General features: G+C 38.5%; 1 protein-coding gene across 1 annotated transcript in view; it reads left to right on the top strand.

Moving 5' to 3' along the window:
- Nucleotides 1-24927, top strand: part of ca16b (carbonic anhydrase XVI b) — a 130159-nt gene that overhangs the window by 58445 nt on the left and 46787 nt on the right. Inside the window, exon 3 of the mRNA XM_067460260.1 lies at nt 23035-23214. Coding sequence (XP_067316361.1) covers nt 23035-23214 — 180 coding nt within the window. The remainder of the gene's footprint in view (nt 1-23034; nt 23215-24927) is intronic.

The raw sequence follows: 24927 nt of genomic DNA, 5'->3' as shown, positions 1-24927 counted from the left end.
TCTCTCAGAAATCAGACCTTTTTGGATAAGACCAGATATAGCTGGGTCAGTTGTTCAGGCACGTTGGGTCAAGATCAGGAAATATTTTGTTTAATTTAGTTCTCATTTTTGGCATCTTTAAAATGGTCAAAACCCCCAGATTTCTATACGGAATGTCATTGGGGAAAAAAATGTCCGTGTGCGCTCGGAAAAATGTTCCCCTTTTTTGCTGATGCAATTTGTCCGTGCTTGACATGTGCTGTTGTAATTTTCTGCTCTGTCCCATGTGACAACAAATAAAGTTGCTATTTTTGTGACAAATGTGCCTGCAATTCTGGCACTAGCAGTATGATCTTTTTTTGTACTCTGTTCAATACCACGTGTTGCTTTAAAGCACACATCAAAGTGCTAATTGTCAGGTTTGTTCAATTGCTGAGATAATGCCGCTAATTGCCTGTCAACATAATGTGACCCACCTTTGCAGCTGTATTTGTAAATTGCTTCATAATTAAACTCTTTTCATTCCATTTATAAACAGATGTATGTAAAGGTAGTTGTTACATGTAATTAGATTTATTTAAGAAGCCAAAAAGACTCTATATGCACAGCTAGGTGTGGATAACGCTGAGGAAAAAGCCCATGAAAATGACTGTAGAGCTTGCAAGGTGAGATTTGATTATGGTTTATTTAAAATGTGCGTGTGTGTGGAGGTATTTTTCAAAAGGGACAGATAATATGCCACACTGCAGGGTCTCCCCCAGGAGGTACGGGCACGCATCATTACTCATATTTTTCCTCTCATATTCTGCCAGGATTTCATTTTCTTCTGCCTGTATTCTCAGTCCCTCTCTCTCTCTCTCTCACACACACACACACACACACACACACACACACACACACACACACACACACACATACACACACACACACACACACACACACACACACACACACACACACACACACACCTGTCTATCTCTTTTCCTCTTGCTATATCTGAGCAAATATTCACTTGTGCTAAAAAGAGAGTATCTTTGTTTGACAGCTCATCGTTGTCCCAGCATGATATTATTACAGGAGCAGTTTGCGTAGTCTGTTTACTGGAATAGTTCAACATTTTAGGGTGAATGCTTTGGGGTCATTTCAGTTCCAACTGCATAATAGTTCATAACTAGTGATGCACCACACCGATTGTGATTTCTCATGACTTGCTGAATTTATAATTTTTTTTAATCAAATTTATTTGTTACTTGTTTACTCTATTACTGGCCAAACTGATCTTAAACTAAAAATATATGTTGCCATCTGAAATCGTGAGGAAAATACTGCGCTTTAGTCGTGATTTTATACACATGTTGTTTTTGATTTGTATAATTTCAATATTTCAAGCAAAATAAGAATGGTCTGACTTTAGCTTTGTGAAGTAAAACATACCTGCATGAAACAAAGATGGACTGACTGTATATATGTGAATATGTATGTATGTATTAGTGTTGTAGTACTCGAGATCGGTCTTGGTCTCGAGACCGGTCTCGAGACCACTTTTTAAAGGTCTTGGTCTCGTCTCGGTATCGACCGCATTTTTACTCGGTCTCGTCTCGGTCTCGGGCGAAGATGACTCGGGATTTTGTCTCAAGACCGGTCAAGACCACAGCTGAAGGCATATAAAGAGCAGAGAACTCCACCCTGCGCGCACTCTCTCTGTCTTCAAAATAAGCACATAAGCTCTCTCTGATACTTCACATATTAATCTAAATCAAAAGTTCAGAAAACCGAATTCATGTTGAACGTTGCGCGTTCGGACAACTGTTTTGAAGTACCGCTCGGTGTGAATTGCGCTCAAAAAACGTTTGACTAGCTAAACAGCTGACATAAATCATACATTAAATAAACAGGAAACAATTTCTATCCAGTTATGAAGTGTTTTCTGTGTGACAAACCTTCCGCGATGTTCTAACAGCCGTGATTCACACACAACGGGTCTGCTAATGTCCGATTCACGACCAAATGACTCATTTGAACCGAATCATTTTAACGACGGTAATAAGAACTGATCTGTTCAACAATGAACTGAACGAAACAAAGATGGACTGACTGAAAATGCAAATTCACTTTCTAACAGTAGGTGACACTTATGGAACAGTGATATAGAATTTCCTTTTTTACCGCTGAACACACAGCAGCACTATGCATATAAACAAGATGAAAGAAAAAATGCAATTGAAGCTTTTTTTTCTTTTAAAGAAAGTCAGTCTTCAGAGATATTAACCCCCACTCCCAATTTATTATTACCTTTTTGGTACTACGAACAGTGTGCTGGCTGTGCTTGTTTCCGTACTTTCGTCACATCTTTGCTCTCCTCCCCTCTTTGTGTCTGTCTTCAGCTTCTCCTGCCTCTCTGGCCTGTGGTTAATGTCCGGTTTAAAGACTTTTTAATATTTCCACACAAATTACATTTTAGGAAGTGATTGAAATGCATTTTGTATGCCGAAACAGAGATCAGCTAAAATAAAACAAAAAAAAGTTTGCCGATTGTGAGGTTTGGAGCAAAAAACACCTGGTTCTGATTGTTGGCCAGTTGACTGGTCTCTACTCATAACTTAAAGGGAGCTTTTGACATATAACAGATCATCATACTAAAATAATGTACTGCAAGTTCAGAACTGAAAACTTGTTAGTCCAAAAACTTTTAAAGCTTTTATTGTTATAAAGCCCACAAAATGTTACAAAATCAAGGCCTACTTCATCGTCACAACATTGGCCCGCCCACTGGCATGTTAGTGAGATGACGAGGAGAGAAGAGTGAAAGAGAATCTCTAGCTCTGTCCACACGAACACGGGTATTTTCAAAACCGCAGCTTTTTCTACGCGGTTTGGCTGTTCATCCACACGCAAACACTGTATCCGGTTACTAAAACCGGACTTTTTTGAAAACTCCGGCCAGGGTGAAGATTTTTAGAAACTCCGGTTACAGCGTTGTCGTGTAGATGGTGAAACCGGAGATTTCGGCTTTTTAAATTGAAGTGCGCGCCGTTCTCTCCTTTGTTTGACGTCAGATTTTCCACGTTATCTCCTTTTGATTTACGTGAGTCGATTCTATGCGGTGGACTCTACTAACAGCGCTTATCACATGTATATCCTACAGATACATGTTCAGTTATTTCATTGTATTGCAGAACAAAGGCACCAGAATGCAATAATACAAAATAGTAAAGCAAGTGTGTGAAGCTATTACAGTCCACTTCGGCCCAGCACCTGTGTATACAGTTACCTGTCACTGAGTCCAAAACAAAGGAACTTGTAGACTTGAGCCCATGGCATCCATCAGTCAGTGCAATGTGCATCGGTGCAGTGGATGGGACCCATGTGGAAATCAGGCAGCCAATCATAGCGTAGTTTTGCGTTCTCATGTGGACAGATTTTTTTTTAAAACCGTGCTTGTGTGGACGCGATTGTTTTTTAAAACGGAGGAGGAAAAACTCCGGTAATAAAAATACCGTGTACGTGTGGACTAGGCCTCTGACTGGACTAAAAATAACAATATCTTCCAATGGCTCCTAATGTTAGAAATGTGGTTATTTTATTTCTTTTTTAATAATGTACACTGTAAAAAAAAAAAATCAGGTCTCCAATTGAAACTTTTCAAGTGACTGATCATATCTAAATTTTTCAGTTGGCCGAATTGAAATTCTGTGAACTGATGCAATTTAATTCACAGAAATTAAATTCGGCCAAATGAAAAATGTAAATCAGTCACTTGAAAAGTTTCAATTGGAGACCTGATTTTTTTTTTTTACAGTGTACATGTTTCCGTTGAGCATTATTTATATGTATGCAGTATATTTTGCTAACAGACTTTTACATTATGGACTCGACAGTACTGCCACAACATGTAAGTAACATGTTCATTCTGATGCTTGATCTGTGACCAGTGATTTCTGATAAGTAATGATTCATGTACAGTCAGGCGTTCTTTGTCTATGCGTCAGTAAATTAAACTAGTGACAAAACGGTCAACTTTACATTATTTCTCTCAGTAGAATGAAAACAATCTGTTATTTAAACTGTGATTTAAATTATACATAGAAAGTGATCAAAGAACACTCCCTTTGAAATCGCTGGAGTTGTCAATCAAACATTGTGCGTTTATAATAATAATATATTAGAAAGATTCTCAAAGACTCCTCCCACCCAAATCATGGACTGTTTACTTCCCTCCCATCTGGGAGACGTTATAGGAGTCTTCGCTGTCGCACCAGCAGACTCAGGAACAGTTTCTTTCCCTCAGCTGTCAGTCTATTGAACTCCAATATTAGACGCTAAACAAATACATCCTAGATGGATGTTTTTGTTTTTGTTTTTTATTTTTTTCCCTTGCACACTTCTACCTCAAAACACTTCGCCAGTTGCACTTTTATGGCCCCAAACACATAGATCGCACATGTGTGTATGTATGCGCATATTTGTGTATATGTCCGTGTATGTGTGTTGTGGATATATGCTATCTCAATGATTACAGCACATTTAGTATTATGTTGTACTTATTGATCTGCACTTTACATATATTTACAGTGATCTGCATTGGGAGCTGGTCTCTTTTTTTGTGTTTGTGTATATGTGTATATGTATGTATGTATGTATGTATGTATGTATGTGGGTGTGTGTGTGTATGTATATATGTGTGTGTATATGTATGTATATACATCTATATACATATGTATATGTATGTATATATATGTGTGTGTGTGTGTGTGTGTGTGTGTGTGTGTGTGTGTGTGTGTGTGTGTGTGTGTATTTATTACATGCATATTTCATTTTATATAAACTGTTTTTTGCACTTCTGGTTGGATGCTAACTACATTTCATTGGCTCTGTACTTGTACTCTGCTCAATGACAATAAAGTTGAATCTGAATCTGAATAAGTAACTGAGTTCTGGACACTTGTCAAAACTCCCGTAATATTCAATAAATCTCTTATTTACATTCTGTTTGCACTGTTAGTGATGATGAAATCATTCGTTAGTGTAAGACCTCTGTTGTTCATCTTCAGAAAAACAAATGAAGATATATTTTTTGTTGAAATCCGATGGCTCCGAAAGGTCTTCATTGGCCACAATGTAATTTCTACTCTCAAGACCAATAAAAGTCACTAAAGACGTCGTTAAAATGTTCATCTCACTACAGTGGCTCTACAATAATTTTATGAAGCGACTAGATTAGTTTTTGTGTGCAAAAAAACAACAATTAAATAACAATTTGTATAGTGACTGACTATTTCAAAACACGGCTTCCTGAAGTTTCAGAGCCTTATGAATCAGAATATAATAAATTGACATTTTTGTAAAAATCATACTAGCATTATAAGTGCACCCATAAAACAATACAGTTCATGACCCCTTTAAAAATGCATACTCCTTAATGGAAGATTAGGAGCCAGCTAAGGCTCATTTCAATGGTCATTTCTTGTAATGTAAAAGATGTAGCACCATGACAGCCTGTTGTGGTTGGGTGCAAAAAAAAAGTCAGATGGACGTTCCTCAGCATAATTCTTCTGTGTCCCTGGCAACCTCCTGTGATTGATGGGTCAAGATGGCCAACCTAGATAGTAATGCAAAACGAGCCCTCATAATTTGCAATGATAAATCGCTAAGACAGGAACCAATTTGTGTGAGAAATCCAGCTCCTATATCATCCTTGAATCTTTTTGTGGCGAAGTGCCTGTCCTCGCTGGAAAAACAAGTTTTATTAAGAATTCAGATTAGATGGGATCTGTTTAACATAATGGAATATAATGCAACAGAAGGAGATGCTTAGAATGATCTCACATATTCTCTGGTTATTTAGAGAAAAGAGAAATAAAATCTGGGATTTCTTCTTGCTATATTAGCAAATTTCCTGTGTGTGTGTGTGTGTGTGTGTGTGTGTGTGTGTGTGTGTGTGTGTGTGTGTGTGTGTGTGTGTGTGTGTGTGTGTGTGTGTGTGTGTGTGTGTGTGTGTGTGTGTGTGTGTGTGTGTGTGCGCGTGTGTGTGTGTGTGTGTGTGTCCTTTTTGGTCCCCATAAGAATAGTAAAACCTGAGATCACCTACATTGTGGGGACCAGCCAGCGGTCCCCACTTTTCAAAATGCTTATAAATCATACAGGATGAGTTTTTTTGAGAAAGTAAATATGCAGAATGTTTCCTGTGATGGGTAGGTTTAGGGGCAGGGGCAGTGTAGGGGGATAGAATGTACAGTTTGTACGGTATAAAAACGATTACATCTATGGAGAGTCCCCACAAAGATAGTGAACCAGACGTGTGTGCGTGTGTGTTTTTGCCTTTGTGTTTGTGTGCGTGTGCACGTGTAGATGTTTTTCTATCCTGGGGGGGACTTCAGCCTGGGGACTTGTCACCGTGGGGACCTACATTTTGGTCCCCATGAGTAAGCAAGCTTGTAAATCATACAGAGTTTTTTGGCTTTGTTTTGTTTTTTGTCTCTGTGTGTGTAAAACAGCAGAATGTTTTGTGTGATGGGTAGGTTTAAGGATAGGCCTAGTGTAAAGGGATTGCAAAACATTGTCTATGAACATTCACCACAAGGATAGTGAACCAGATGATGAAGATGAAAATTATTTTCACTATTTCACTTTCATTAGAAAGTGTCATTACAAATTTAGATGCACGAACGGATGGATTGGTTTTCTTTTAATGTATTTAATAGATTAAAATAGTACATAGTACTATAAAACGTACGCTAGTAAGTTTTGTCACATTTAAATTGTAAAAATGAATAATTACAGTGATTAAAAATTAGTTATTCAGTCAAGATTTTTTTCTCATTGTCTTTTGCAGCAGGTATTTTAGGTTGCTATCACTTTAAGAGCTTAAGATCCAATATACTATTACACAACATGCATTTCCTCTCAACTATTTCTGTTTCAAAACTGACTGTATCTATCTGAATACTCAACAATTTTTTTTTTTGTTTTTTTTTTTTACAATTTTGTATGTATTTGACTGTTTAAGCAAGTAAGCCATGGAAAAGAAGTCAATTTGTTTGCTCACAAAGCTGTATGAGAGGTGGCTTTATTGAGAGCATTACTTATATAGATCTATGGTGTACACACTTTTAGGGTGAGCACAAAACCTGCTGGAATGACTAAAATATAAGCACGATTCAACTGGAGTGAATGTAACTAAAAGAGTACAGGCTTGCCCCTTGACTGTTTTTGGTTATTTACAGAAATTGAGACTGTCACAGGGGCAAAGTGAATTTCTTAGAACACCTCCTCTTTCAGTGATATCTGTCTGGAAGTTCTGTCAAATCTGAGCACAAATCTGAGCACAAATCTGAGTCATTTATTGAGATCTCTTCTCAAACTTGTTTGTGGATTTATTATTTTATATTGGCATTGGCTCAGACTGGCATTTGCATTTAGGCAGTTACGTGCAGCCTGGCAGGCTAAGAGAAATCTAAGGTTACCCTCTCTGGTGATTTTGTAATCGTGTCCCGGTGTGAGGAGGGGTTTGTTTGGTGAAGCTTTCCTCCCCACCCATAGCATTGCCTCTGCATACAATGGAAGTGATCATATCTCTCCGTCTGAACAGGAGGAGAGGAAATGAACACATTGGAGGGTGGACTGTAAAACATGCAGCTACGCTAGACAGTTATCTACCAGAAAATACCAGATAATTATTGACCTTTTAATTTTTAATTCATAGTTTTTTTTTTCTTGTATGTATTTTTTCTTCAATGGGAATCCTCCCCACAACACCTGTGCCTACAGCATATTCTTGGGCATTCATAATTCACGCTCACCTGAATAATAAAAAAATATTATTTTATTATAGACGCCCTAAAAACTCACAAATCCTGTTTACTTCTGAATACTTTTTTATGCTTTTTGGTGTAAACTTATGCTGTGTGTAAAATGTATGTGACAAGCAAAAAAATTTATCACAAGATTTATGAAATAATGTTAAGCTCTTGGGAATTGTAAAATCAGTACAGAAATGTAAATGTTCCCAACCATTAAACATCTAGGCCCAAAAGCCCAAAGTTTCTTATTTTCAGTCTCCTCTATAAAGTTTCTCAGGGTGTGGAACAACATCCAGTTCACTTGAACTCTCTGTATAACTACTTAGAACAGGAAAGGATTTTTTTTTTACCTTAAGATGGAAGCTGATAATACCGGAGGCAAACTTTGTTTTGTCTGGAATGCCACTCGCCAGCTAATTAGATGCAAATAGACATTTGATTTATCATTTCCTTACTTTCCCGTTTCACCGTGCAAGTGGAACGCAGCCGAGATACTTTGGAAGAATGGGTCAAAGATTAGTGTTCTAGAACATGCTATTCTTTATATAAAGCTTTTAGACCCAACATGTATGAATATAGTACACCTCTCTTTTCAAGAGTGAAAAATATACTACTTTTCCCAATTTTGGGGTCGGTAAGATCTTTTTTTATTAATGCGCTTGAAGTCTTTTATTCTTACAAAGGTTGCATTTACATTTAATTTTAATAATATAAATATATATTTAAAATTATAAGCTGAATTTCTGAAAGCTGTCACATGATTCTTCAGAAATCATTCTAATATCCTGAACATTTCTTATTATCATCAATATTAAAAAGAGTTGTGCTGCTTAATATTTTTTCTCTGATAAATAGAATTGAACGGTATTCATGTCGTTCAAGGCATTGATTTTTGAGAGGATTTTTTGGGATCTAACAGCTATTAAGAGTTATTTGGGGAGATTTTTCGGTGTAGTTCGGGGTTTGCGTATGTGTTCTAGACTCGACGACGGTTAATCCTAATACATATTCCAAAGGAAGTGGGTGGAGACAGTGAGATAGGGTATAATTCAGTCTGAAAGGTATCAATTAATGAGTTCGGTTTTATCTCGCCCAACAGCGGCAAAGCCCATTTTCCTGTTACGCTTTTTTTTTTTTTACTCTAATGAAGGTTGCATAATGTTCACAAAATGGTTCAGTCACAAAGAGCTGGCTTTGCATGCAGAAGCATACTTAAAGCTTTATGGATGCTAATGATGTGACTGGTCCAGGATAATGTTTGGCCTATATTAATGATGCTAGGTGGTTGCTTTCTGGACTAAGTGTGATATTCTGATCTATATCTGGCTCAGGTCCCTCCTTTAGTGTTTACTATCCACTATAAAATCGTATGTATTTCATTGCCCTAAGATTAAATTAATTATAGGTCTCAAATGTGAAATGTAATTTGGCAACTTGCATTTAAATGCTGGTGATACTCTGAAAGTGTTTTTCTTTCCAAATATATTCAAAGCTTTAACAATGTTCTGTGTCTAAACAGCTCAGAGTAGTTAAAACTACAATCTCATTTCAAGCAATCATGGCAAAAAAAGAGTCATCATTGTGCATTTTCCTTTTTTTTCATATTACTGAAGACTTTTTGAGGTAAATGTGAGAAAATGAAAGAAAATTGACTTGGTTGCAAAAGCTGTCATAATGCATCCAAACAGCATCATTTTGCCTTTTAACATGCAAGATGCATTATGTCTGTATGAATTGTTTTTAGAAGGACTAAACGTAGCTTTAAAGGCACAATATGTAACATTTTCTCCACAGACACGGTCCGTGTCCTGGTAAAAATGTCTTATTTAAACACTGTTGGAAACATTAACATAAGTACACACATCAGCAAAATATCTAATATTGTTCTGGTGGTTTTTGAATATTTTAATCCAAAAATCTCGCTTTTTTTTACTCTTGCTTGCATTGCTTCATAATAGTTTGTCTTCTTTCATCCATGGAACACAAACAGAGAAGTTTTAAAGAATTGTATTAGTCACTCTATCCCCTGCAGAATAGTCTCAAAAACAATGCAAAAAAGGATTATTAAAGTATCATAAAATACAAGTAGCCTTTCGCCGAGCACCACTCCCTTAGTTACTGTTGCTACGTCCGACAAACAAATGGTCAAACATGACCAGCGCGACTGATTGCCATGACAGGAAAAGGTATACCCGTGCATGTCAGTGACCTTTTTAGAGCAATACCTCTGAGATATCCTCCAGATCGAGGCAAAATGGGTTACAGTATGCAGTGGAGGGATATATTCAAATATAAAAATACAACAGACCAGTTGATCGCAATACAATATTACAATATTAACCTTTATAGACATAGTATTTATTGAGTAAAGAAAATGCTGTATTTATTTAAAAACAAAACTTTTTTTTTTCTTTATTTACCCTTACAAGATCACTGATTGCGTTATACAGTCATGCAGTATACAGTAATACAGTCGAGAAAGACGACGCATTTCCATGGATTGCAACACATGTCTAGACCTGCATATCATGTTTTTAACTGCAAAAATGATTTTTGTTTTGTTTTTATTTTTGTGATTGTTTGGGGCATTCTACAGCCCTTCATCAAAACTTGCAACAAAGAGCCCACCTCTGATTTTTTTTGATCAACGCACAAATCGTAAAAACAAATGAACGCTATCAGTTCCTAAATTTGGATTGGGTGGGCAAGGCAGACGTTTGGATGAGATCAGCCCACAACCTGCCTATGCCTAGAACCAGCCCCGGTATCTATTGTCCGATTTACAAAGGCCGTGGCCCCACCGCTTCACCATCTGGAGTCAACGTTTGTCGGACCTGCTCACATGGTAACGGTTGCTATGATGTGTGATCATAGGAAAATGGCCGTTTTGGGGGAGGGGCAGACGAAAAGCTAATTGGTGCATGAATCATATCATATGATTTCAAAAGACTCACAGCTTTTGAGTCATATTGACTTTGATTGATACTTTTAATAATATTCAGTATAGTAAAGTATTTCATCCTTTTTTCTTTTTCTTTTTTTTTAAATGCGGGTGTCTGAGCATTTTCGTTTTTTTTTTTTGTGAAATAATTATTTAAAGGTCCACTGAAATCAAAATTTAAGTTTTTTAGCTTTTAGTATGACTGTGTTAGGCTTAAAGTTATGAATAAGCTGGTATGTTCCAAAACTATGACGAAATTTGCATTTAGGAGATATAAGCATTCAAAATGTACAGTCTCCCACTTCCTTTAAAACGAATCTCAGATTTTGGTGACATCATCGCAGACTTCACTTTCTCGTCAAATCTTCTGTCCAATCAAAATGCTCTCTAGAATCTAAAGCCCGCCCCCTACACTGCCGAAGCTAAGGCTGAAATCGGTCTGTTTTTTACACACATTTACTCATTTCTACATGGTGAAAGGCACATAGCACACTATATATGTGATAGGAAACGATTCAGTGTAAATATGCTTTTATTTGAGGCGAATAAAGTCTGTTTTCACGTTAGTTTCACGCACCGCCTCAGCGCACACACCCCAACGGCTCTGGTCTAAATTTAGACTACAGACACGAGAGCGCAGCGCGGATCATATGCGCGAGTCCGTGCTGACAACAAACATATCGACCCATTTGAATTCTGCACAGAATGCTGCATTTCAAAAGCGATATGGAGGAGATTATGATGGTAAACAGTGTTAGAGGAAACTGGCTTTACCAAACAGAGAAAAGTCTGCTCTTGCGCTCTAGTCAAACTGTATATTAAAGAAACGCTATTGGCTGTTTCAAAAAAGGGGAGGAGCTGCTAACAGCTGAAGCCGTTTCAGGGGAAATTACGTCAACACATTGAATAATGCGGCGCATTTCAAGGCACTTCAGCTGGCCTTTAAGACTGATTTTATTGTAAAGTTTTTTCCCATGAATATTAATACTAGTTCCAGTCATCCATTTGGATATGCATATCTATAATCTGCACACTTTCCGAATTCCTTATTTCCCATAACTAACATGTTTAATTCTTTTTGAAGCGTAACAATCAATTGCTCGTTCATTCACGAGTCAGTCCTTCAGTCAAATCTTTCGAACAAAAAGCCTCTTTCGACAAACAATGTAATAGTTCTGGTGAATGAATCATAATCTGTATAATGTGCATCTCATTGATTTGCAACTTAGTTGTAGGTATATTTGTCCAGATTTAGATCTGATCTAGCCTGTTTTTCGCATCACTTGAAGCTATCAATGACCCTGGAAAAGTGGCAATAACCGCAGGCCTCCCGTCCAAACCCCAACCAGCTCCACTGTCACTATCAATCGCATCAGCGTCGCATGTTTGTTTCCTGTCGACCGTGCGTGGTCCACGGACCACCGAGGGTTAGATTGAACACGACTGGTGAGCGGAGCTGTGCCAAAAAGTGTGACGGCTGCCAAAGTGTGTGCTACGTGTCCCATTTTCTCAGGGGGGACAAAACAGACATGACAAGGCAATCTCCACACAGTCAGCGTTCCCGTGGCAACAACGGTCGGGTTATTTATCTGCAAGGTTAATGGGATTACGCCTGGTAACAAAGATAGTGGATTGAGACAAACATGTGCCCATTGGACTGAAGGGAATGTGACAGAGTGGTAACCGTTGAGCTAAATGACTCAGCTAGCCCAAACAGATGGTGCTCAATACATACACGAGTCATAAAGCAGTTTTGTGGCTGGCTTTCCTGTTTTTTCCCTCCAAAAGAGATCTGAATGTGGCACGGCATATTTGGAAGCATTTGCATCATCTTGCCTGTGCATGTTTTACTCACAGTTCATTTTGATTTTGGATTCTTTGTTCTACTTCTGACTGTTATGTAATGTTTTTTGTTGCCAGAAAGTTCCATTTTTGTCTCGTTCATACTTAGAACATTGTGTCAGTGCATCTGGGTATTCATTAGCAAAGTTAAGACTCTCTTTCAGTAAAAAAAAAAAAAAAAATAGAAAAAGGAAGAAAATCTGAACTTATAAGATACAATTACTTGGCAGAAGATATTTATGGCATCTGCAGTATTTCCTCCTCTTATTTTAACTATGATCCTAGTGTGTGTGTGTGTGTGTGTGTGGGGGGGGGGGGGGGGGTGTTCCTCAAAAAAAGATTCAAACTGCTGTGATTTCAGCAGTTTGGATCGCGTGTCAAACTGCTGAAATCACGTGACATTGGCGATCCGAATCATTGATTGATTCATTGATTCATGGCCGTTTGAATCTTTATTTGAGGTTTGAAAACAAACGCGGAAGAGAAGACAATGCTGAATAAAGTCATAGTTTTTGTATTTTTTGGACCAAAATGTATTTTCGATGCTTCAAGATATTCTAATTAACCAACTGATGTCACATGTGGACTACTTTGATGATGTTTTTATTCCCTTTCTGGACATGGACAGTATAGCGTGCATTGACTGCATATGCTCTGGGACTAAATTATAAAATATCTTAAACTGTGTTCTGAAGATGAAGGTGGGCAGGGAGGCATCAGTAATCCTCTCCTCAGTCTGGACTGTCCATTGTAGACTTCTGATGTCTGATTTGGTGGCTGAACCAAACCAGACAGTTAGAAATGAACACAGGACAGACTCAATGACAGCGGAGTAGAACTGTGTGAGAAGTACAACCTTTGCTGGGCTTTTTTCACAGTTGAGTCAATGTGATTGTCCCACCTCAGTTCCAGAGAGATGGTTAGAGAGATGAGTTCTGCTCATGATGGTGAGTGGGGGAGTGCTGATGTGTTCCACCTGAAGTCCATTATCATCTCCACTATTTTGAGCGTGTTCAGCTCCAGGGTGTTATGACTACACCAGACAGCCAGCTGCTCAACCTCTTGTCTGTATGCAGACTTGTCACCATCCTGGATGAGGCGGATGACTGTGGTGTCATCTTCAAACTTCTGAAGGGGGTCTTGAGAGGTGCAGTCATTTGCGTACAGTAAGAAAAGCAGTGGGGAGAGCACACAATCCTGAGAGGCACTAGTGCTAATAGTGAGAGCCCTGGATGTGAGGTTTTTTTTTTTCCCTCACTAGCTGCTGCCTATCTGTCAGAAAACTGGTGATCCAGTAACAGATTGGGATGTGCATGAAAAGCTTGGTCAGTTTGTATGATAGAAGATCTGGCCCGATGGTATTGAAAGCCAAACTGAGGTCCACAAATAAGATTCTTGCGTAAGTACAAGGTCTGTTGAGATTTTGGAGGATACAATGCAGTGCCATTTTGATTGCATCATCCACAGACCTGTTCACTCTGTAGGCAAACTGAAGAAGATCTAGAAAGGGTCTATTGATGCCCTTTAGGTAGGCCGACACCAGTCTCTCAAATTACTTCATGACCACAGACGTGAGTTTGACAGGTCTGTAGTCATTAAGTTCAGTGATTTGGAGTTTTTGGGGACTGGAATAATAGTGGAGCGTTTAAAGCAGCTGCAATTCGCCAATAATATATTATCTCATAATAAGTCTCAATATCTTACAATTTGACTTTGTGGGCTGAAGCTTGTGTAAGAAATATTCCTACAAAACTCCTATAAAACTATGTAGTATTTTTGCAGTAAAATATCCAAAAACCTCTAGGCCAGTGTTATATATTTTCGTCAGTTAAGTACTTACAATATCCCAAATGTTGATGATTATGAACCCAAACCTTCATAATCATCAACTATTTTTAAAATGTGAGAAAATTGCTATTTTAGCCAAGGACCCGGGATGTCTCAGCATAGGGTCTGAGGGAGTCGTCTGTCAATTGCGTCATATCTGCGTTACCCTCGGTTTTTGGTTTTAATGTGTTAGCAGGTCACTCTTAGCTGTGTGAACAAATGTCAGCAGCCGCTGAGCGAACGCACGGAGTAACGTCATAACATACTTGTGACCAGAAAAACGGAAATAGCACACGGCGACTGTGTCCCGTCCCGTCATAATAAAAGTCCAGGTGCTCACGAGGCGCATTTGTGTAACAATCGCTCCAGCAGCCTTGCTCAGCTCCACAACACTCGGTCCTGCTCTGCTTCACACTACAGTAATGTTAATAACCGCATCCATCAACATGATTTCTGCCTGAGTTCTACTTTCCACCTGCTGTGAGGTGAAGACCACATGTCCCAAGATACTGCCCTCAAACTTGGCGTCATCAAACTACGCCTTTGTTTCGAATAGGGCGTTCTCTAGCAGACTGAAAGTTGCATAGTGCACCTTTAAGTCACTTTTTAGGGATGCAAACTATCTTTTCAGGGAGCCCACACCTAAAAAAGCAGCTAAATGTGCCCTGATATTAAACAAAATTCTGCTAGAGAAAGGAGCATTTTTTAGTAGAATATGGCAGGTCAAATGATACTCACCTGAATTCCAATTACAAGAATTTCATGAGATCATTATCTCAGAAATGCATTTACTTTTTCCATCAGCGATTTGATATTTAGAGGCGCTTGCTAAACCAAACATTAGTATTGAAGGCCAGACTATTATAGTTTTTTTTTTTTTTTACCACCCTAGCAAACACATAGTTTCATGCTAACAGCCGCTGAAAATACCTCTGCAACCATACAGCAAACAACTTTGTGGCGGTGAGATTTGCAGGTGCAATATTTTTTCTAGTCTAATCTAGTTGTCATTTATTTAATGTGTCACTTCTTAAATAAGGCATAAATGATAATCTGATGTAATTTTATATTAAAAAAAGAAATAAGATAATTCTAAATAGGATTTCAATGTTCTTGCATTTGTAAATGTGTGGGTTTCTTAAGCATCTAGAGCCTTGTATTGCATTATTAGTATTTTAACACTATGCAGTCCCACATGCCCTGCATTCATTCATTCATAAATTCAGGCCTTAGGGCAACACAAACAGCATACTAATAGATGTGGTTTTATGCCAGCTTCTGTCATCAATAAAATAAGTTACACATAGCCACTTCTTGTTTAAATCCACAGTTGTTTACAATTAAAGTTTGATTGAAAATGAATCAGATGATGATAAAGTTGTGCATCATTTTGCATTGCCTGGCTTGAAATGGAAGCGGGGAAAGGCTGTTTCGTTCTCATTATCATTATTTTGCTCCTCCTGTCTCTTTCTGGAAATCAGATCACGCAGAATTAATCCAATTAGTGTCCCTGTTAATTAGCCTGCTATTCCAAGACTGAGATATAAATTAGAGCTTTCAAATTGTTTGGTGAGATTGTTCTGAACACTAATTAAAATGCAGTGTGAATTATATGAATTGGCAGGACATAAAAGATGAGTTATTTCTTGGCTGAAAGAAAGAAGGAAGTTAGGAAAGCAGTCAGATTTAAAAACACTGCTACATGATTGCAAGTAGTTCAAGTCGCCCATTCTGTCGCCCGAATCTGCAGCAGACTTTCATGGAGATGAGACTGTTATAGGTTTATTGATATTTCTGTTATATACAGAAATGCCATGAGGAGGGTAATGGCTGATAAACTGTAATATATCTGGAAAGGATGATGAGTCGTACGAGATGTAATTATCCAAGTCAATTCACCCTGCTATTACTTTTATATACTGCTGCATAAAATTGTGTTATAAAGGAAATCCATGCATTTGATAGAGTAAAAGACGTCAACAAAGACTTGGTACATCGGGTGTATTGTATGGACTAGTCACACCTGTTTATATGAGTGCTTATTTGATGCAAAGTCACATTTAAATTCAGGCAAATCTTAAGATGGTGGAGCACCAATGAGCGCATGTATTGCAGCGTAATTGCATCTCTCAGGGATCTGTTTGCAAATACACATATGTAGTGCCACACTGGCTTGTGTCGATGAAAAATTCAAAAGGGCTTTGAGGCATATAATATCTTATGATCCATTCTGATGCCTTTAAATGTTTTGAAATGTATATTCTAACAGAAATTCTCAACAATCAGTGAATGGTAATAAAGCCATTAGAGCATACTTTACTCTGAGAGTGGGTTAAAAAAGCACTCTTAAAGTAGCTCTCAAATGTCATTCACTCATGTATACAAATATATGGTTTTGGTATAGTCTCGCATAGCCAGACCTTTAGACTGACTGCAGAAGGTGTGGACTCCTAGCAGCTTTCATTGGCCAAGGACCGCATACATACGAGAGTATTTTCCATGTCGAAATTGTACGAGATGGAGTTGAACCTGATGATCTTTAATGCCTTCAATATAATCACTGAGAAAAATGTGAATTGTTGAACCTAATGTGAAATTGTTGTTTCAGATGGAGCTGAACGGGGGTCTGTGAATCAGTTAAGCCATTTGATAATCATCACCTGATGATCTTTAATGAGTCAAATGTGCGTTGCTACACTGATGAAGGCAGAACAGTCAAATCTTTGTCTTTATATCTCCTGTTTTAATCAATAACTATTTTAGAGTGCAGGCCTTCTGTATTGTTCAGCCAAGGACCCACCCAGAGGCCGTCTGACAGACATGTGAAGCAACCAACGAGTTTGTTTACCCATATAATCTTTAGCTGATAAGGTTTAAACGTATTTGGCTTGCTGTCCGCGGTGGAGGGGCTCGAGGGAGCCGCTTCAACTCGAGCTTGGATTTACACCCCAGGGATTACTAGTGCTAGGAAGAAGAGAAAGGTAAACATGAATGTAAGTAGGTGGAGTTGGGGAGGTGGCGGGAGCAAAACGACTGATGCCTGAAAGAGGTAGGAGGCTGCTTATATGCTTAGCGATTGATTGAAAGATTAGATGGGTTCACGCCTCTCGAACTTGCGTTTGTGTACGTTGCTAATGGAAAGATTAGATGGGTTCACTCCTCCCAAAATTATGTTGTGAACTTCACTTAGGCCCGTAACTTTAATGTCCCTACAATAATAGACTGGTGTGTATACTTTTAAAAATCCAGGCTGCGTCCGAAACCTGAAAAAAAAGCTTCCTTCGGAGGACACATGAAGGAAGACATCAAGCCGTGTCCGAGTCTAATATTAGCTTCACTTCCTGTCTCTTGAGAGACCATGAGAGAATGTATCCTTCGCTGCCTTTGATATCCCACAATCCTGTGCTTTCCTTTCTGTGGCAGTTGAGCTAGAAAAAAAAGATGGCGTCAGAAAGTTGCGTTTCCTGGTCAGTTTGTGTGTCAATGTATGTTTTTTTTTTAACCAATATTTTCCACTTCTGATATAATTTCTAGCGAGAAATTACTAATGTAATAATTAAATATGTGTTTAGTTCTCACCAAAGCTCACTCTATTTGGCTGTAGATCATTAAACTGTTACTCTGCCTAAGAAGTCTGTCCGAAATTAGTTTTGCGAGGTGCTTTTGTGCCCAAAGAACTGCCTTACAAGCCATTGACTGATATGGCAGCGAGGCAACGAGTCAGCTGCCTAGGTTTTCGGACGCAGCCCCAGTGTTTAGTTGATACTTCGTTCTTCCAGATATCCTGTAGAATTAAGCGAATCAGATGATGACTTAAAGGCGCACTATGTAGTATTTTTGCAGTAAAATATCCAAAAACCACTAGGGCAGTGTTTTATATTTTGTTCAGTTGAGTACGTACAATATCCTAAATGTTTCCAACTATTTGTAAATTGTGAGAAAATTGCTATTTTAACCAAGGACCCGGGACATCTCAGCATAGCGCCTGAGGGTGTCACCTGTCAATTGCGTCATATCTGTGTTACCCGTGGTTTCCGGTTTTATTCTGCAGAAACACTTTACTCTTCGTAGTGTGCAACAAGTGTTACAGCAGCCGGCAAGCGAATGCACATCGTAACGTCAAAAAGCGGAAATAGCGCCCGGCGACTGTGTCCCGTCCCGTCATAATAAAAGTCCAGGTGCTCACGAGGCGCGTTTGTGTAACAATCGCTCCAGCAGCCTTGCTCAGCTCCACAACTCTTGGTCCTGCTCTGCTTCATACTACAGTAACGTTAATAACCGCATTCATCAACATGATTTCTGCCCGAGTCCTACTTTCCACCGGCTTTGAGGTAAAGACCACATGTCCAAGATGCTGCGCTCAAATTTGGCGTCATCAAACTACACCTTTGTTTTGAAAATTCTGTGGAGAATAAAATAACTTTTTTTTAAATATATAATGAGTATTATAAAGACACGAGGGTGAGTAAATTACAGAATTTTCATTTTTAGATGAACTACCCCCGTTAGTCCTATTAATTATCTCCTCTGACATTTTTCTCAGTCTTTGAAGAAGAGTTGATAGGTTTCGTCTTTGTGTTGGTGAAAATTTGTTGCCTTTGCAAGAGCAAGACACAGGAATACACTACAAAACTGTCAGCTATCACCTTCCCTTAACACATCTCTCAGTGTGATGTGATGAAAGCTGTTGCATCTTGCAACTCGTGAGGCACGGTGTCTGTGGTGACCGGTCGTCAGATACGCTTATGGTCCTTACGGACGAACCAAGTGTTGAAGTGAAGGAGACGCTGAATGACTTTTAAAGAGTACGATCCGTCGATCACCCTGGCAGGGTGGATGTAGTTTCACTGTCACAATTGGAGATGCCGGCAGAGCCAATTGTTTAGTCTGTGACACGGAGAGATTAAATGGTTCAATGAAGATTTGTGGACTGTCAGTTAGACGGAAGGGTGCAGGAAATACCGTAGGCCGATAGCTTAGGATGAGAACAGCATTTTGGTCTTTTCACAAAGGAACCCAGATGACTAATTAATTAGGAGATCAGAGAGTGGAGGGAATTTGTCTCGGCTTTGCGCAGGTGTGTTAAATCGATTTCAGTGAAGATAGTGTCCTGCATAGCTGGGGTGTGTGTGTGGGGGGGGGGGGGGGGGGGGCTTATGTCAAGGCTGAATCTGGAATGGAAAATGAGTATTCCAGGTGAAGTGTCTTTGTGTAGATATCCAACCCCTGCTGGGACAGAAACCCGACAGCTGGTTCTGGGCACACCGTGCCAGCACTTAACAAATCAGAATAGAAGAATCTGGCCCAAGGAGAAATCAGTGGGGAGGTGGAAAGGGGTAATCCAGCATCCATCTAAGATTCCTATTAGCACCAAGAAAATAGGTTGAAAATTCAAGTGGCTGACTGTGATCTGTGCTGCCAGCCTAAAAGCATAGACGCAGAGCCCTGAGAAGATACAATGAAAGCCAGGATAACCCTCAGAATGCGTCTAATTGGCCTGTGACATTAGGGAAAAAACAGCATCAGATTGTAGCGTCAATTCATCATTTTGGACCTGGACAGCCGTGTTGTCAGAATGTAAAAATATTCACAACTGAGAAACCAGTTGCTTTGCCGTCGCTGGAAAATGTCAATTAGCAGAGCTCCGAGAGAGTTACGCACTGTAGCAGTGGGCCAAGAACTTTGGAATGACCTACTTGTCCCCTCATTAATTGGGTAAGAGGAATAACCTTTCCTTTAAAGAGGAGAACCGTGACTTCTTCTGTCCCAATGGAAAGTGATCTGACCTTAATCTGTCAGATGGAAAAGAGAGCTCCCCCATCCCCCATTCAGTGTTCCTGTTCCAGAGACCTAGGTGTTGGGTTGAAATTGGTCAGGGCATCTCAGTTTTCTGCCTTCAATTGCTTGGTCCACTAGCGTCCAGCAATATTAGGTTTTTCATTATATTATATTCCCCCAGTTTCACAGACAGGGCTTAAGCCTAGTCTAAAGTGCATGTTTGAGCTATTTTAACTGAAAGCAACATGTCAGTGTCATTGATTTGTCTCAAGATGCACACCAGTAAAATTATTTTCTAAGCCACGTTTATAAAAGCTTAAAGCGTTAGTTCACCTAAAAATGAAAATTCTGTCATAATTTACTCTCCCTCAAATTGACTAACCCCATTGACAAGCATTGTAGGGGGAGAAAATACTATGGTAGTCAATGGGGCTCAAAATCTGCCTATATACAAACATACTTCCAAATATCTTCCTTTGTGTTCAGCAGAAGAAAGAAATTCTTGCAGGTTTGGAACAACTTGAGGGAGATTAAATGATGACAGAATTTTCCTTTTTGGGTGAACTAACCCTTTAAACAAAAGCCTAATCCTATCTGTGAAACTGGGCCTTTATATTAATCATCAAACATTACTTCAAAACGCACAGATTCATTTAGTGACTGTCAATGAGCAAGCCATTGAATTATTCACTGATCCGATTAGTTAAAGCTGCTGTCCGTAACTTTTTTTTGTGTTCAAGATTTACAAAAATGATATAATGAGAATGTACAACATGAATCCATTTTCCAAAGTGTGTTTTTTTTCTTACCCTGAATCATTATGGTTCACTTATAATAAGTATTTATATTGGGACTATTTCAGGCCAGACTGGTAGGTACCACTGCAGAGGAGCACAGTCCCTGCGTGATCCGCCATAGACATAAACAGAGAGAAGTAGCTCCGGCTGCAATGTTCTTCCACAAGATGCATGCAGTTCTGTTTATTAACCACTAGAGTGCAAAAAGTTACGGACTGCAGCTTTAAAAAAACGCTGATTCATTCAGGTAGGACTCCACTGTTGTTAGAAGATGGCGATTCTACTTTAAATTAGTTTGGAACTTTTTTCATTAATGGGTTAAAAAAAATTAGATTAGGTAACTGCCAATATTGGTGTCTAAAATGTAGACACAAAGATTGGCTTCTTGTTTATTATTTCTGTTTGTATGAAAGCAGACAACTAGAGCTTTTTGCTGTGTCAGTTTGACAACGACTGTTGATGTGAAAGCAGATTTCCGTACTCTACTTTGCACCAACGATCCACAACAGTCAAACAAACCAAACTCTGTCAAACTGACTGGTGTCCACAGAAAAACCCTAGTGTAAAAGTGCCTCAGAATATCATCGGCAAGTCAAAAAGTATATAGACAGTGAAAATAAGTGTGACTGAACTCAGTTGGGAGTCGACAGACTTTTTGCACAGAAGATTAGAGACAACATTATTCTTGACACGCGATCAGACCCTCAAGCCCGAGGGCAAATCTGATGTGCTGCTGTCTTTGAACCCATGACATAAAATACTTTGGTTCTAACTTAAAAATGGCTTCAAAACACAAGGCCATCATGGATTGACGGAGGTTGGTGTGTACACGAGATATGGTTGCCATCACAACACTGCATGTTTTAGACCAATCCTGTGAGGCTTTTCACCTCTCCTCCCACTTTCACTATATAGGCTGGTATGAATCTCAGCAAGAGCAGTCCTGATAATGAAATCATAGTGGTTAGTTAAATTTCATACCTTTTTGTTCCGTGTATTCAGGCTGTCTTTGCAAAGTCTATTTAACCTGACCCTGGAGAAGCCAGTCCTAAATTTGGAGGGATTAGCTTCAGGCTTCATATAACTGATCTTAAGAAATTAAAATAGCATATTGTCGCGTTCATTGAGGGGCTTCATTAAGATAGATTGCACAGGTTGTTAAAGAGCAAAGTCATTGTTTTTACTGCTCTTAAGAATCCCATCCATACAGCTGTTTACCACAACCCTTTAAATGTCACAGATTATTATTCATATACTGTGTGGGAGACTTAATTTAATGCACAAAGCATTAACCATTATGAGGCAATTTACATACACCACTTTGACATGGACTCTATGTCTGGCACCACTGGTAATGAAACCATTTATCAGTTTAGCACTGCATGTTTGCAGAACATGTGTGTTCATATTTCTCTGTCTTAGGCCAATACAGATGGCTGATGAGCAGAAAATGATAATTCAACAACATAACAGGAAAAAGTTTGCATTGCATTTGTGTTTGGCTAATTCAGATTTACATTGCAAATGTGTACTTTTCCTCAACTTGTAGACAGAGATGAGTCAATGTTTAGTCAACAGAAGATTTTAATTTTGTCCTGATGCATGACATGATGCACTCAGTCTAAAACTATTTTGAACAGCATTTTGCAAATTCAGTTTTGTTTTTACATTAAAAAAAACAAAATCTGTATTATAAATGATAATGCATAATATTGTTATTGATCGAGAGGCCTCATGCTAGCTGTGAGACTATGAAGTATTTGTGCTTTTAAAAATGAATTTGCCTGTCCACAGAACCTTTTCAAATGAACTAGTGAAGGAAAAATGTGATTTCAAAATTATTTTAAAATGCACTTCAAATATTTTCATTATATATTCATTTAAATTTGGGTTGTTATGCATCAACTACACAATTCAATTTTTGAATGCTTAAATTAGACACATTTTTTAGATGACTGCATTCTGAGGGCGTGTAATTTGAATGCATTTGATTTTGCTTTTAAGCATCCGCCAATAAATCAATGTAATGTAATGAAAAGTTTCTTGTTTATTGTTGCATATTCTTTCACAGGCACCTACGGACCACGGAGATGGGCCTCCACTTATCCAGAATGTGGGGAAAGGAATCAGTCTCCGGTGGACATCCTTGATCAAGACACCAGAGTCTCTCAGGAGTGCCAGGAGCTCACCTTGGATGGCTTTGAGACCAAATCATCAAACAGGACTACCATGAAGAACACAGGCAAAACAGGTTAATCAAAGAACTAAACTTTTTTTAACACTACTTGTCGGCTCTCATTTCTGAACTTTGACCATCATTGCACTCTTAGCTTAAAGCCACATAAATGTTACAAATGTTTACAAATAATTGCACTGTAAAAGACATGTAGATGTTGAAAGGTTTTACATCATGACAAAATGTTGCATCAGGTTTTAGGGAGTTTTAGGGCCCAAGCAAATTTTAGACGTGCTGTACACAGTCTAACACCATCCTCAGTAAGCTCCTATTAGATTGCACTGGGTTGTGTGATGACGCTTGTACATCTGTTGTGGATGTGGAAATCTGAGCAGGATTAATTACAGTTATTATTATTATTTTTTTACTATTTTGAAAAGTTTGAGGTTGCCAAGTTATTTTTGCTGTTGAAAAAACGAATGCTCACCAATTTAATTATTTAAGAATAAATACACATAAAAATGACATTTTCTGAAATAATATTACAAATTTCAATAACTGGTTTATATTTTAATATATTTTGAATATTAAGCTGAATTCTTTGCATCATTACTCCAGTCTTCAATGTCACATGATCCTTCAGAAATCATTATAATATGCAGATTTGATGCTCATTTCTTATTATTATATGGTTGTCCTGCTTAATATTCTAGTTCAAAAGGACAGCTTTTTTTGTAACAGTGTAAAGGTATTTTCTGTCATGTTTGATCAGTTGATCATGCATCCTTGCTGAATAAAATATATTTTTCTTTAAAAACAAATTTAAAAACTGACCTCAAAATTTTGAACAGTGGTGTAAATCCATATCACTAATATGACCAGAATGTTAGAAAAATTTTCTCTGAATTTTCTGAATGTTCTTCATTTTCCTAATAATTATTAGTGGCCATAAACACTCTTATTCATTCCCCACACCTCATCTACCACAGTCTACATCTTATTTGTAAGGAAATCATCCAATTTGGCCTTCAAACCTAAAACTAGACAAGGATTTAACAGCATACTTTCTCAAATGATGCTTTCAGCTGGATTTAATTAGTAGTGATATTGAGAATGGCACACTCAGAGCACTGTATTTACCCCTGAGAAGGTTTTTGGGAGCGCTCGCCAGGACCATCAACTCATTGTGGCATAATTACCATAGGAGCTTTTTCTACTGTTTACAGAGCACAGCATTCAGATCCTTTAAAACCCCAGCATCACGGGATTGAAATCACGTTCTGGGGAGTTGGGGTCCCCCTCGGTTGAAACACATTTATTGAGGTTCCTCTCGGATGAAGTCGTAGGGCCCCCCTAAGCCCGGAAGTCCCTAAAATCATCACCAACTTTCGCCCCGCTAGAAACGGCTCTGCAGGCGTCTCCTGAGTGCCACGAGTCTTTAGCCTTGTGTGTGCATACAGCAATGTTTGTGTATTCACCAAAAGATCCTATCTCTCCACAAACATTCATCATATCCCACTCAGAATCAGTTTGTTTATTTTTATTCTAACACTTTAGTTTACTTAAGAATTAAACTGAGATCTCCATACGAGAGCTTCTGTGACGTGATCTGTCTTTGCATAGTTCCTTACAGTTCATCCTAGTTTCTTTTGATTACGCCTCTCGCTCTAATGGAGTATGTGGCAGAGCTGCAAAAAGTTTCATCCAGTTTAAAATTGTATGATGTTATTTGAGGGCCAGATTTACTAAACGGCAAATTAGCTATTCTAAAAAAGCGCGGATGGGAGT

This window comes from Pseudorasbora parva, chromosome 12, assembly GCF_024679245.1.
Source record: "Pseudorasbora parva isolate DD20220531a chromosome 12, ASM2467924v1, whole genome shotgun sequence".
Lineage (NCBI taxonomy): Eukaryota > Metazoa > Chordata > Actinopteri > Cypriniformes > Gobionidae > Pseudorasbora > Pseudorasbora parva.
The sequence above is the reverse complement of the archived record's forward strand: the minus strand, read 5'-3'. Positions and strand labels throughout refer to the sequence as shown.